Source organism: Chiloscyllium plagiosum, unplaced genomic scaffold, assembly GCF_037043375.1.
Source record: "Chiloscyllium plagiosum isolate Xiang-an unplaced genomic scaffold, Cpla_swu_hap1 HiC_scaffold_15, whole genome shotgun sequence".
Taxonomy (NCBI): domain Eukaryota; kingdom Metazoa; phylum Chordata; class Chondrichthyes; order Orectolobiformes; family Hemiscylliidae; genus Chiloscyllium; species Chiloscyllium plagiosum.
The window spans coordinates 66,817,608-66,833,219 of record NW_028270153.1 but is presented as its reverse complement, the minus strand read 5'-3'; the positions used below and the strand labels follow the sequence as shown (position 1 = coordinate 66,833,219).

The following is a 15,612-nucleotide window of genomic DNA, read 5'->3' as shown; positions in this document are numbered from 1 at the left end:
CAGGACACCCTCACAATTGCATTGGAGTTCCAGCCTCGGTTATCTGCTGAGGTCTTTGAAGTGGGTTTTGGATCTACAACTTGCTCGTTCTAAGGCATCTGAAACTTGAAAAAGCTTGGTCGGAAGAGTGTGCAGCCCTCTAACACGGATAGTGTCTCTCTCTAGTGGATAAAATTGCTCCATATGTTCAGCTAAGCTATTTAACCTCTGCAATATTCAAACATCTGTTCTGATATCAATACTTTTAACTATGGTACTATCCTTTTCTCCCTTCCTCACCTAGCGGTAGTGAGGTATTGATAATAACACATGTCCAAGTGCAGAAGTTTCCAACTCTCGGTGACTACTTGTTGCAGAAGGTCAAGTTTTTCATTCAAACAATTAAGCATTCGCAATATGTTTAGGTCCCTGCGTATCTGCACAGATCAGAGAAAAGCCGTTAGTATTGTTAATTGTGAGAGCAATGATGGGAACATCACAGATTAATCCCAGAACTCAGTCCTGATTTCCCTCTGCTTATCACCTGATCGGTCTTCAGGCAGTATTCATGGGGGCAGGAGCAGGTGAGAAGCAAGACTCCTTCCATTCTTTCTGGAAGATCGTTTCGATCATTAGATTAGATTACTTACAGGTTGGAAACAGGCCCTTCGGCCCAACAAGTCCACACCGACCCACCGAAGTGCAACCCACCCAGAACCATTCCCCCACATTTACCCCTTCACCTAACACTACGGGCAATTTAGCGTGGCCAATTCACCTAACCTGCACATTTTTGGACTGTGGGAGGAAACCAGAGCACCCGGAGGAAACCCACGCAGACATGGGGAGAATGTGCAAACTCCACACAGTCAGTCGCCTGAGGCAGGGAATTGAACCCGGGTCTCTGGCGCTGTGAGGCAGCAGTGCTAACCACTGTGCCACCGTGCCATCATGTGGCAACTATCGAACTGGAGAGGGTTATAAATTCAAATCACACATGTATCTTAGAAAATGAGAACACACGAAATGAGAACTGGAGTAGGCCATTCAGTATGATCACAGCTGATGAGTGAATTTTTGAGAAGTTTTGAAGCTCAGCTTGATGTTTTGGATGTAGGTTTGCTCGCTGAGTTGGAAAGTTCATTTCCAGATGTTTTGACACCTTACTAGGCCCACTGAAAACGTTACCTAGTAGGGTGACGAAGTGTCTGGAAATGAACCTTCCAGCTCAGCGAGCAAACCTACATCCATCACAGCTGATTCTCTACCTCAATTTCCTTGTCTTTCACTCGTCCTAAATTTAAGTTCCTTAATATCCAAAAACAAATCTATAAAACTTTGGCTTGATACTCAACAACTGAGCATCCATAGTCCTCTGGGGTAGTGCATTCCAAAAATCCACAAATCTTTGAGTTAAGCAATTTCTCCTCATCTCAGTCCTAAGTTGATCCCTTATTTTGAGAACACGACCCTTATGTAGTTTGAGACTCCCCAGCAATGGAAAATAATTTTTCAGTGAAAACCTATCAAGCTCTTTAAGCAGGTTATACATTCCAGGGAATATAGTCCCAGTCTACACAATCCCTCACTGTCAGATGAATACTTCATAGACCATAGAACATAAAAAAAGTACAGCACAGAACAGGCCCTTTGGCCCAAGATGTGCCTAATGTAAAATAAAATAACTTAACCTACGGACCCCACAATTCACTGCTGTCCATGTGCATGTCCAGCAGTCGCTTAAATGTCCCTAATGACTCTGCTTCCACCACCACTACTGGCAACGCATTCCATGTATTCACAACTCTCTGCGTAAAGAACCTACCTCTGATGTCTCCTCTATACCTTTCTCCTAATATCTTAAAATTATGACCCCTCGTGCCAGTCAATCCTGCCCTGGGGAAAAGTCTCTGGCTGTTGACTCTATCCATTCCTCTCATTACCTTGCATACCTCGATCAGGGTCACCTCTCTTCCTCCTTCTCTCCAGAGAGAAAAGTCGAAACTTAGTCAACCTCCCTTCATAAGGCAAACCCCCCAGTCCAGGTAGCATCCTGGTAAACCTTCTTTGCACCCTCTCCAAAGCCTTTGTATCTTTTCTATAAGTAGGGCAACCGGAATCTGAGGACAAGGTGGGGGGAGGGGAAATGTGGAAACTGGAGAAATCTGAGGACAAGGTGGGGGGAGGGGAAATGAGGAAACTGGAGAAATCTGAGGACAAGGTAGGGGGAGGGGAAATGAGGAAACTGGAGAAATCTGAGGACAAGGTGGGGGGAGGGGAAATGAGGAAACTGGAGAAATCTGTCCTCCCTTGTCCTCAGATTTCTCCAATTTCCTCATTTCCCCTCCCCCCACCTTGTCCTCAGATTTCTCCAGTTTCCTAATTTCCCCTCCCCCCACCTTGTCTCAGTCAAATCCCTCGAACTCAGCACCGCCGTCCTAACCTGTAATCTTCTTCCTGACCTCTCCGCCCTCACCCCATTCTGGCCTATCACCCTCACCTTGACCTCCTTCCACCTATCGCATTTCCAGCGCCCCTCCCCCAAGTCCCTCCTCCCTACCTTTTATATTAGCCTGCTGGACACACTTTCCTCATTCCTGAAGAAGGGCTCATGCCCGAAACGTCGATTCTCCTGCTCCTTGGATGCTGCTTGACCTGCTGCGCTTTTTCAGCAACACATTTTCAGCTCTGATCTCCAGCATCTGCAGTCCTCACTTTCTCCTCCAACCAGAATTGGACACAATGTTCCAAGTGTGGTCTCATCAGGGACTTGTAGAGCTGTAGCAAAACCTCGCAGCTCTTAAACTTGATCCCTCTGTTAATGAAAGCCAAAATACCACCTGCTTTCTTAACAACCCTATCCACTTGGGTGGCAACTTTGAGGGATCTATATACTTGATCCCCAAGATCCATCTGTTCCTCCACACTACCAAGAATCGGGTTCCGGTTCAACGTTCCAAAATGCATCACTTTGCATTTATCCAGGTTGAACTCCATTTGCCATTTCTCAGCCCAGCTCAGCAGCCTGTCTATATCACGCTGCAGCCTGCAATAGCCCTCGATACTATCAACGGCACCTCCAACTATTGTGTCATCTGCAAATTTACTAACCCACCCCTCAACCTCCTCATCCAAGTCATTTATAAAAACTACAAAGAGCAGAGATACAAGAACAGAGCCCTGCAGGACACCACTCAACACTGACCTGCAGGCAGAATACTTTCCATCTACAACCACACTCTGCCTTCTATCAGCCAACCAATTCTGAATCCAAATAGCCAAATAGAGTCATAGAGTCATAGAGATGTACAGCATGGAAACAGACCCTTCGGTCCAATCCGTCCATGCCGACCAGATATCCCAACCCAATCTAATCCCACCTGCCAGCACCCGGCCCATATCCCTCCAAACTCTTCCTATTCATATACCCATCCAAATGCCTCTTAAATGTTGCAATTGTACCAGCCTCCACCTTCTGGCAGCTTATTCCACACACGTACCACCCTCTGTGTGAAAAAGTTGCCCCTTAGGTCTCTTTTATATCTTTCCCCTCTCACCCTAAACCTATGCCCTCTAGTTCTGGACTCCCCCACCCCATGGAAGAGACTTTGCCTACTTAGCCCCTCCATGCCCCATATAATTTTGTAAATCTCTATAAGGTCACCACTCAGCCTCTGATGTTCCAGGGAAAACAGCCCCAGCCTGTTCAGCCTCTCCCTGTAGCTCAGACCCTCCAACCCTGGCAACATCCTTGCAAATCTTTTCTGAAACCTTTCAAGTTTCCTAACATCTTTCCGATAGGAAGGAGACCAGAACTGCAAGCAATATTCCAACAGTGGCCTAACCAATGTCCTATACAGCCGCAACATGACCTCTCAACTCCTGTACTCAATACTCTGACCAATAAAGGAAAGCATTTGTTCAACATTGTTAATGAAACAGGAGTTCATTTATCAATTGACTAGATTTTTATATGCCTGCAACCAAGCTGAAATGATCAGTTTGTTCATTATAAATATTAATGACTTTGACATTGAGGTGGGGCAGCACGGTGGCTCAGTGGTTAGCACTGCTGCCTCGCAGTGCCAGGGACCCAGGCTCAATCCCAGCCTCAGGCAACTGTCTGCATGGAGCCCGCACACTCTCCCCGTGTCTGTGTGGGTTTCCTCCGGGCGCTCCAGCCTCCCCCCCACCACAGTCCAAAGACGTGCAGGTCAGCTGAATTGGCCATGCCAAATTACCCATAGTGATAGGTGCATTAGTAGGGGAATGGATCTGGGTGAGTTACTCTTCAGAGGGTCGGTGTGGACTTGTTAGGCTGAAGGGCCTGTTTCACACTGTAGGGAATCTAATCTAATAGGGAATGTATTATAGCTAAGTTTGGAGAGGACCCAAATATAGGTGGGAAGGCAAATAGTAAAGATGACAATCTGCAGGGGGGATATAGACTGGCTAAGGGTCAACAAAAACTTGGCAGATGAAGTAAAACTATGGGAAAATGAGGTACTGAATATTAAACAAACTGCAGAAACCATGTAAAAATTCTCAAAAGCTAGTGTACAACTTCAGCTACTGAGAAAAGAAAAGGAATATAAAAATAGGGAGGTCAACCTAAAACAAAATACTGTGACTATGCCTTGTCTCCCTGTATCCCATACTTTCTGACTTTATGAATGAGCCTACCATGGAGAACCTTATCAAATGCCTTGCTGAAGTCCATATACATAACATCCACTGCTCGATCTTGGTCGACCTGTCTTGTCACCTCCTCAAAGGACTCAATAACATTTGTGAGGCATGACCTGCCCCTCAGAAAGCCATGCTGACTGCCTTTAATCACGCTATGCTTTGCCAAATAGTCATATATCCTATCCTTCAGAATTCTTTCCAAAGCTTTGCTGACCACAGACGTAAGACTGACTGGTTTGTAATTGCCAGGGATTTCTCTATTCCCCTTCTTGAAAAGAGGAACAACATTCACCTCCTTCCAATCCTCCAGTATGACTCCCATGGAGAGTGAGGAGGCAAAGATCTTCGCCAGCGGCTTAGCAACCTCCTTTCTCGCTTCCCGGAGCAGCCTAGGATAAATCAATGTTTGCCAAATGGTCATCTCAGGAACATGCATTGCACTCCTTCTGAGGAAACATATTTTACTAAGGGGATTCAAAACTGTACACATTGTTTGAGGCGTAGTGGCTTAATACCATTTCAGCATTACTCCTTCACCCTTATACCTCAATAACTTTATGATAAAGTCTAATATGAAAGTTTACTTCCCTAATTGCTTTTGGGATGAATGTTCATTTTCTGTAGTTGTATACAAGATAAATGCAAATCTCTGAATACCAACATTTCCCAGTTGCTCATAATTTAAAAGGAAATCTTTGCTTCCTCATTTTTACTTCCAAAGTGAATTTCACACTTACTTATATTAAAATCCATCTATTGTATTCTTCCTCACTCACACATCCAATAATAACCTTTGTAGTTACTCTGTGTCCTTAATTTCTCAACTAACTTTATATCACTACAAAACTTGAACTTATGAAACCTGTTGGGGACTGACTTCAGACAAAATAATGATGCTGAAAACTGCTGAACAGCATCGAACAAGCCCTAAGCCTGCTAACCAAGAGAGTCAAACTACACTATTCCCACTTATCTGCACTTGGCCTACTACACCCAGGCATTTTAAGTGCACATCCAGATACTTCTTAAATGTTAGAAGAGTATATGCCTCCATCATTCTCTCACGCAGTCCATTTCATATCTCTACCATCCTCTGGGTGAAAAAAAAGTTTTCTCAAATCTTCTCTAAACCACTTACTCCTCATCTTAAATGTATGCCCTCTGGTCTTAAACCCATCTGCCATGGGGAAAGGTTCTCATGATCTTCTCTGTCCATATTCTGTACACCTCAATCAGATTCCCCCTCAGCCTCCTCTGCTCCAAGGAAAACAAACCCAGCCTATCCAGTCTCTCCTCATAACTGAGATTCTCCATCCCAGGCAACATCTTAGTGAACCTCCTCTGTATCCTCTCCTGTGCAATCATGTCCTTCGAACAGTGTGGTGACCACATCTGCACATAGAATTCCATCTGTGGCCTAACCAATATTTTATAAAGTTGTAACAAGACTTCCTTGTCCTGCCATATTCTATGTGGTGGCTCATGAAGGCAAGAATTCAGTATGCCTTCTTCACCACCCTGTCTACCTGTGCTGACACCTTCAGCGATCTGTGGACTTACACCAAGGTCCCTTCATTCCTCAGAGTTCCCTAGGGACCTACCATCCTTTACTAAAGATTCCAAAATGCATCACCTCACACTTATCTGGGTTAAATTCCATTTGTCATTGCTGAGCCCAACTTATCAGCTAATTAATATCAGACTGTGGTCTGAGACCTTCCTCCTCACTACCAGGAAGACCACCAATTTTCATCAACTGCAAACTTACTAATTATACCTTCTACATTTACATCCAAGTCAGTCATGTACATAATAAGCAGAAAGGGTCCCAGCACCAATCCCTGTGGTATACCACTGTCACATGTTTCCAATCACAAAAAGATCCCTTCGCCATCACCCTTTGCCTTCTATCTGTAGGCCAATTTTGGATCCAGATTGCCAAATTGCCTTGGTTCCCATGGGTCCTGACATTTTGGACAGGTCTTCCACATGGGACCTTATCAAAGGTTTTACTTAGTCCATGTAAACACACAACTGTATTGCCCTCATCAACATATTTAGTCACCTTTTCAAAACCAAATCACTAAATCAGACTATCCATCATCAGTTCCAGCCTTTTTAAGTGTTGATTAATTCTGTCACTCAGAATGTTTTCCAATAATTTTCCTGCCACTGACATCAGACTAACCAAACTGTAATTACCTGACCTATCCCCGCTGCTCTTTTTTGAACAAGGGAACTATATTAGTCATCTGGCACCTGTGGCCAGCAAAGTATTAAATATCTCTGCTGAAAATGTGTTGCTGGAAAAGCGCAGCAGGTCAGGCAGCATCCAAGGAGCAGGAGAATCGACGTTTCGGGCATAAGCCCAATATCTCTGCCAGGACCCCAACAATCTCCTCTCTCGCCTCCCATCAGATATATGTGCATGGAATGCGCTGCCAGATGAAGTGATGGAGACAGATACAATAGCAATATTTAAGAGGCATCTTGGCAGATAAATGAACATGCAAGAATAGAGGAACACGACCACATGGAGGTTTTTAGGTTAGAAAGACAACATGGGCTGAAGGGCCTATTCTTGTGCTGCACTGTTCATTCTTTTGCTCTTTGTTTGATTGACAGGGCTAAGTGATCCCACAACAAACAGATCAGTCTGAGGTCTGCAGTCTTGCCACAACCAGTCATAAATGGTTGTGGACAATTAAACAACTAACAGGAGATGGAAACTCCACAAAGATCCCCATCCTCAATGATGGGGGAGCGCAGCACCAGTGCAAAAGACAAAGTTGAAGTATATATTGTGTGCAGTTCTGGTCTCCCAGCTATAGGAAAGATGCTATGAAATTTCAAAGGATTCAGAAAAGATTTAGACCAGGGTTGGAGGGTTTGAGCTATAGGGAGAGGCTGAATAGGCTGAGGTTATTTACCCTGGAGTGTCGGAGGCTGAGGGGTGACCTTATGGAAGTTTATAAAATCGTAAGGGGCATGGAGAGAGTGAATAGCCAAGGCCGTTTCCCTGGGATGGGGGATCCAAAAGTACAAGGCATAGGTTTAAGGTGAGAGGGGAAAGATTTAAAAGGGACCTAAGGGGTGATTTTTTCACGCAGAGGGTGGTGCGTGTATGGAATGAGCTCCCAAAGGAAGTGGTGAAGGCTGGTACAATTAAATTTAGAAGGCATCTGAATGGGTATATGACTAGGAAGGTCTTAGAGGGATATGGGCCAAATGCTGGCCAATGGGATTACATTAATTTAGGATATGTGACCAGCATGGACAAATTGGACTGAATGGTCTTTTTCATAGTGCGCAACTCATGACTCTATATTGCATCTCATTGACACTTACAGAAATAACTTACAGAATACTGAGAGGCCTCAATACAGTGGATTTAGAGGAGATGTTTCTCCACTAGTAGTGGAGACTAGGACCTGAGGGCACAGCCTCAGAGTGAAGGGACAACCCTTTAAAACTGAGATGAAGAGGAATATTTTGAGCCATAAGGTGACTAATATGTGGACCTCATTACCACAGAGGGCTGTGGAGATCAAGCCATCGAGACATTTAAGACAGAGATAGATAGGTTCTTGATTAGTAAGGGGATCGAAGATTATGGGGACAAGGCAGGAGAATGGGGTTGAGAAACAAATCAACTGTGACTGAATGGTAGAGCAAACCAGATGGGCCAAATGGCCTAATTCTGGTCCAATATCTTATAGTCTTATATGCATCCAACTTCAGCCAGAAGGGCCAAGTGGATGGTACGTCTTCCTCCTGTGGTCTCTAGCATCACAGATGTCAAAGAATTCGATTCACTCCACATGATATCAAGAAATGGCTGAAGACATTGCATAACTGCAAAGACTGTGGGCCCTGACAACATTCTGGCAATAGCACGGGAGACTTGTGCTCCAGAATTAGCCATGTCCCTCAACAAACTGTTCCAGCAAAGCTGTAACACTAGCAACTACCTGACCATGATAAGGTCACACATAAGAGATTAACATATATAATTAAAGCTCATGAGATGAGTGGATAGTGCATTGACATGGATAGAGAACTGCAGGAAACAAACAGTAGGAACAAAAGGGTCTTTTTCTGAGTGGCAGCCAGTTACTACTGAGGTACCATAGGCTTCAGAGCTTGGATCCCAGCTCACAATATATATTTAAATAAAGGGACCTAAATGTACTATCTCCAATATCAGACAATACAAAGCTGTTTAGGAAGGTGAACTGTGAGGAAGATTCAGAGATGCTTCGGTGTGACTTGAACAAGTCGAGTGAGTGGCAGATGTAGTATAATGTGAATAAATGTGAAGTTATCCATTTTGGTTGCAAAAACAGGAAGACTATCAGAATGGTGACAGATTGGGAATGTCACTGAAAGTAAGCATGTAGATGCAGCAGGTGGTGAAGAAAGCAAATGGTATTTACAGGAGCAGGGATGCTTTACTGCAATTGTTGAACAATTGTTGAGCCTTGGTGAGACCACACCTGGAGAACTGTGTTCAATTTTGGTCTGCTTATCTGAGAAAGGATGTTCAGGCTATTGAGGGAATGCGATATAGGTTTACCAGGGATGACAGGATGCATGAAGAGAGATTGGATTGGTTAGGACTATATTCACTGGAGATTAGAAGAAACGGGACCAGAAAGGGTAAAAGCAGGAAGAAAGTTTCTGATGACTAGGCAGTCCAGAAGCATGGTAAAGATAGGCCATTTAGGACTGAGATGAGGAGAAAGGGTAAACCTGTGGAATTCTCTTCCACAATAAATGGTTGAGGCCAAAACATTCTATCTTTTCAAGAAAGAGGTGGATACAGTTCTTTGGGCTAAATAATCAAAAGGTATGGGGACAAAGCAGCAACAGGGCATGAAGTTGGATGATCAGCTATGATCATTTGAATGCCAGAGCTGGCTCAAAGGGCTGAATGGCCTACTTCTGATACCATTTTCTGTGTTTTATGTAATATGAAAAATTGCCTCAGGTACACAAATTGCAAGACAAATTCGATCCAACCAATTACTGCCAATTTGGGTTCTCTGAGTCAACAGCAAAGAGATGGAAGGGATAGTCAATTGCAAAGCAATAATCTGCTCACTGATGTTCAGTTTGTATTCCACCAGGACCACCTGACCTCAATACAGCTTTGATCCAAACATGGACAATACAGCTGAACTCCAGAGATGAAATGATTCTTGACATCAAGGCAGCATTTGACTGACATGGGACCTAGTAGCCTGAGCAAAACTGGGGTCAGTGGGAATCAGGGGACAACTCTTCATTGGTTAGAGTCATATCTGGCACACAGTAAGATACTTGTGGTTGTTGGAGGGCAATCATCTCAGATCTAGGACATCACTGCAGGGGTTCTTCAGGGCAGTGTCCTAGGCCCAACCATCGACAACTGCTTCTTCCTAAGGACAGAACTGGGAATGTACACTGATGATTGTACAGTGTTCAGCAACATTCAGGACACCTTAGATACTGCTCATGGCCATATACAGCAATATCCAGCTTCAGCTGATAAGATTTATGCCACACAAGTGCCAGGCAAAGAACATCTCCAATAAGAGACAGTCTAACTATTGTACGAATGGCAACAGCATCACTGAATCACCACCGCACTATCAACAACCTGGGGGTTACCACTGACCAGAAACTGGACTAACTATATAAATACTGTGGCTGCAAGAGCAGATCACAGGTTAGCAATCCTGCAGTGAGGAACTCACCTCCTGACTCCCCAAAGTTTGTCCATGAGGCACAGTTCAGGAGTGTGATGATTTATTCCCTGCTGGCCCAGGAAAACCGCAGCTCCAACAACAGTGAAGAACCTTCACACTATCCTGAACAAAGCAGCCCGCCTGATTGTCACCCCGTCAGCCACCTTGCCCTTTCCACCAACACTCAGTGACAGCAGTGTGTACTAGCTACAACATGCCTGCAGTAATTCACCAAGACTCTCCGACACCACCTTCCATGCCCACGTACACATCCACTACCTAGGAAGACAAGGACAACAGATACATGGAGATACCACTAACTGCATGATCCCCTCCAAGATCTTCCTCATTTCAAAAGATATTGCCTGTGTTTTTGTGTTCCTGGAACTCATTCTCTAACAGCACCATTGGTCTACCTCGGACTGCAAGGTTCCTAAAAGGCAGCTCACCACCCCCTTCTCCAGGACAATTATAGATGAGCAATTAATGTTTGCCCAGACAGCAAGGCCATCTTAATGTGAATATAAAGGTCAGAGGCCCAGGAAAGGAGTTCAAATCCAAAGAGCGGTGGAATTTTAATTCTATTAATAAATCTGGAGCCGAATGATAGTGTAGAGGTCAGTCTAACTGAGCAAATCATGCGTTGTCATAATAACACATCTGGTTCCTAACATCTGTCAGGGAAGGAAATCTGCTGTCCTTACCTTGACTGGACGATATGCAACTTCAGAGTGAGGGTGAGAATGGGGTTTGGGAAGCAAGGATGGGGATCAGTGTGGATGGGGGTGAGGGTAATTCATTGCGAGGGAGGGCTGGAGTTAGGGTGGGGTGTTGCTTTAGATTACTTAGTGTGGAAACAGGCCCTTCAGCCCAACAAGTCCACACCGACCCGCTGAAGTGCAACCCACTTCAGCTAACACTACGGGCAATTTAACTTGGCCAATTCACCTGGACTGTGGGAGGAAACCGGAGCACCCGGGGGAAACCCACGCAGACATGGGGAGAACATGCAAACTCCACACAGTCAGTGGCCCGAGGCAGGAATTGAACCCGGGTCTCTGGCGCTGTGGGGCAGCAGTGCTAACCACCGTGTCACCCTTTGATGACTCCGTTTTCCTATTTTTGAGATTTGAGAGTTGGATTGGGAATGGGTTTGGAGAATGCGGGTAAGGGGATAAACATTTAGAGAATGTTAGGGTTTTGAGTAAGTCCTGCACTGGTTGAGGTTACTATGAAGGAATCTCCTTCTCAACCTCTCTGCTCACCTGGGGCACAGGGATTCTCAGGTTGAACCATCGCCAGTCATTTCTCTCTCATGGGGGAGCTGAGGGAGGAGGTGGGACTGAGTGGGCCCTCACTGTGTAGGGGTATTTAAATGTAGGGGTGTTTGGGGTTGGTGTATTTGGGGTGCAATATTTGGGTGTTGGTGTATTTGGGTGTTGGGGTAATTGGGGTTGGTGTATTTGGGTGTAGGGTATTTGTGAGGGATAGTGTGTTGTGCCCCCCTACCTGTCTCAGGTGGTTGATGTCCTCCCAGTATCTCGCAGGGACGATGATGCTTTTGGGATTGACATCACTCTGAAGGAAGACAAGAGCAGAGCGGCAGGTCAACACCAGGACTGGGACAGCACCGGTACCAGGACCGGGTCAGCACCAGTGGCAGGTCAGCCCCAGGGGCAGGCTGGCGCAGACAAACCTCCCTCCCGTCCCCGACAAACCCCTGCTTCCTCCTTCGGGCTCTCCGCCCTGTTCCAGGCCATTCCTACTTATGAGGCTGGAAGCACATTGGGGTGTAGGGGTATATGAGGTATGGGTATTTGTGTATTGGGTATTTTGGTATTTGTGGATGGGGATATATGGGTATTGGGCTATTTGGATGTTGGAGTATTTGTGAGCAGGGATATTTGGGTGTTGGAGTCTTTAGGTGTAGGGGTATTTTGGCATGGGGTACTTGGGTTTTGGTGGTATTTGGTTGTAGGGGCATTTGTGGGGAGATTGGTGGGGCAGGGGTATTTGGGTGTTGGATTATTTGGGTGTTGGGGTACTGGGATGTTGGGTATTTGTGTTTAGGGGTATTTGGATGTTGGGGCATTTATCGGGGTGGGGTATATGAGTGTTAGGATATTTTGATGTTGGAGTATTTGTGTTTAGGGATATTTGAGGCTTGGGGTATTGTGGTGTAGGGGTACATGTGTGTTTGGGGATTTATGTGTAGGGGTATTTGGGTTTTGGGTATTTGTGTGGTTGAGGTATTTAGGTGTTGGGATATTTGGATGTTGGGAGTATTTGGGTGTAAGAATATTTTTGTGTTGGGGTATTTGGGTGTTGGGGTATTTGTGAGGATGGGTATTTGGGCATTGGGGTATTTTAGGGGTTGGGATATTTGGGTGTAGGGGTATTGTGGTGTAGGGGTACTTGCGTGTACAGGCATTTGTGGGGAGGGATATTTGTAGGGCGTGCATTTGAGTGTTGGGTTATTTGTGGGTTGTGTATTTGTGTGTAGGGGTATTTGAATGTTGGAGTATTTGTGTTAGGATATTTGTGTTTTGGGGTATTTGAGTATAGGGACATGTAGGAATAGGGGTACTTCGGTGTTGGTGTATTTGAGTGTATGGGCATTTGTGGGTTGGGGTATTTGTGGGGAAAGGGTATTTGTGGGGAAGGAGTATTTAGATGTAGAGGTATTTGAGCATTGCGTATTTGGGTTTTGGGTTTTAGCTGTTGGGGTATTTGGTTGGTGTGGTATTTGGATGTTGCTGTATTTGTGGGGAGAGATATTTGGGTGTTGGGGTATTTGGGTGTGGGGGTACTTATTGTTGGGGTAGTTGGGTGGAGGATCATTTGTGGGGAGGGGCATTTTAGGGGAGGAGTATTTGGATATTGGAATAATTAGGAGTAGGTGTATTTGTGGGGAGGAGTATTTATGGGGAGGGGTGTCTGTGGGGAGGGGTATTTGTGTGTAAATGCATTTGAGTTCAGGTGTATTTGTGGGGAGGGGTGTTGAGATAATTGAGTGTTGTGGTAATTGGGTGTTGGGGTAATTGGGTGCAGGGTATTTGTGGGTGAGAATATTAGTGCATACGGGTATTTGTGGGAAGGGATATTTGGGTTTGGGGCATTTGTGTGTAGGTGTATTTGGGTATAGGGGTAATTGGGGTTGGTGTATTTGGGTGTAGGGGTAATTGGGGTTGGTGTAATTGGTGTAGGGGTAATTGTGGTTGGCGTATTTGGGTGTACAGTATTTGGGGTGCGATATTTGGATGTTGGGGTAATTGGGTGTAGGGGTAATTGGGGTTGGTGTAATTGGGTGTAAGGGTAATTGGGGTTGGTGTATTTGGGTGTAGGGGTAATTGGGGTTGGTTTATTTGGGTGTAGGGGTAATTGGGGTTGGTTTATTTGGGTGGTGGGGTAATTGGGGTTTGTGTAATTGGGTGTGGGGTAATTGAGGTTGGTGTATTTGGCTGTAGGGTATTTGGGGTGTGATATTTGGGTGTTGAGGTAATTGGGTGTAGGGGTAATTGGGGTTAGTGTATTTGGGTGTAGGGGTAATTGGCGCGCAATATTCGGGTGCAGGGGTAATTGGGGTTGGATTATTTGGGTGTAGGGGTAATTGGGGTTGGTGTAATTGGGTGTAGGGATAATTGGGGTTGGTGTATTTGGGTGTAGGGGTAATTGAGGTTGGTGTATTTGGCTGTAGGGTATTTGGGGTGTGATATTTGTGTGTTGGTGTAATTGAGTGTAGGGGTAATTGGGGTTGGTGTAATTGGGTGTAGGGGTAATTGGCGCGCGATATTCGGGTGCAGGGGTAATTGGGGTTGGATTATTTGGGTGTAGGGGTAATTGGGGTTGGTGTAATTGGGTGTAGGGATAATTGGGGTTGGTGTATTTGGCTGTAGGTATTTGGGGTGTGATATTTGGGTGTTGAGGTAATTGGGTGTAGGGGTAATTGGGGTTAGTATATTTGGGTGTAGGGGTAATTGAGGTTAGTGTAATTAGGTGTAGGGGTAATTGGGGTTGGTGTATTGGGTGTATGGTATTTGGAATGCGATATTTCGATGTTGGGGTAATTGGGTGTGGGGTAATTGGGGTTGGTAGAATTGGGTGTAAGAGTAATTGGGGTTGGTGTAATTGGGTGTAGGGGTAATTGGGGTTGGTGTATTTGGCTGTAGGGGTAATTGGGGTTGGTGTAACTAGGTGTAGGGGCAATTGGCATTGGTGTATTTGGCTGTAGGGTATTTGGGGTGCGATATTTGGATGTTGGGGTAATTGGGTGTAGGGGTAATTGGGATTGGTGTAATTAGGTGTAGGGGTAATTGGGGTTGGTGTATTTGGGTGTAGGGGTAATTGGGGTTGGTGTATTTGGGTGTAGGTGTAATTGGGTTTGGTGTAATTGGGTGTGGGGTAATTGGGGTTGGTTTATTTGGGTGTAGGGATAATTGGGGTTGGTGTAATTGGGTGTAGGGGTAATTTGGGTTGGTATATTTGGGTGTACAGTATTTGGAATGCGATATTTGGATGTTGGGGTAATTGGGTGTAGGGGTAATTGGGGTTGGTGTAATTGGGAGTAAGGGTAATTGCGGTTGGTGTATTTGGCTGTAGGGGTAATTGGGGTTGGTGTACCTGGGTGTAGGGGTAATTAGGGTTGGTGTATTTGGCTGTATGGTATTTGGGGTGCGATATTTGGGTGTTGGGGTATTTGGGTGTAGAGGTAATTGGGGTTGGTATATTTGGGTGTAGGGGTAATTGGGGTTAGTGTAATTAGGTGTAGGGGTAATTGGGGTTGGTGTATTTGGGTGTAGTGGTAATTGGGGTTAGTGTAATTAGGTGTAGGGGTAATTGGGGTTGGTATATTTGGGTGTAGGGGTAATTGGGGTTAGTGTAATTAGGTATAGGGGTAATTGGGGTTGGTGTAACTGGGTGTAGGGGTAATTGGGGTTGGTGTATTTGGCTGTAGGGTATTTGGGGTGTGATATTTGGGTGTTGGTGTAATTGGGTGTAGGGGTAATTGGGGTTGGTTTATTTGGGTGTTGGGGTAATTGGTGTTGGTTTATTTGGGTGTTGGGGTAATTGGGGTTGGTTTATTTGGGTGTAGGGGTAATTGGGGTTGGTTTATTTGGGTGTTGGGGAAATTGGGTTTGGAGTATTTGGCTGTAGGGTATTTGGCGGCGATATTTCGGTGTTGGTGTAATGGAGTGTAGGGGTAATTGGGGTTAGT

At 45.2% G+C, this 15,612-nt stretch overlaps 1 protein-coding gene across 1 annotated transcript in view; it reads right to left on the bottom strand.

Annotated features, from left to right (window-relative positions):
• The window catches only part of LOC148147678 (uncharacterized), a 49,891-nt gene that overhangs the window by 17,130 nt on the left and 17,149 nt on the right, over positions 1-15,612 (bottom strand). The window contains exons 4-5 of the mRNA XM_087994622.1: positions 11,907-11,975; positions 280-416 (exon numbers count right to left, since the gene is read on the bottom strand). Of these exons, the coding sequence (XP_087850748.1) occupies positions 280-416; positions 11,907-11,975 (206 nt within the window). The remainder of the gene's footprint in view (positions 1-279; positions 417-11,906; positions 11,976-15,612) is intronic.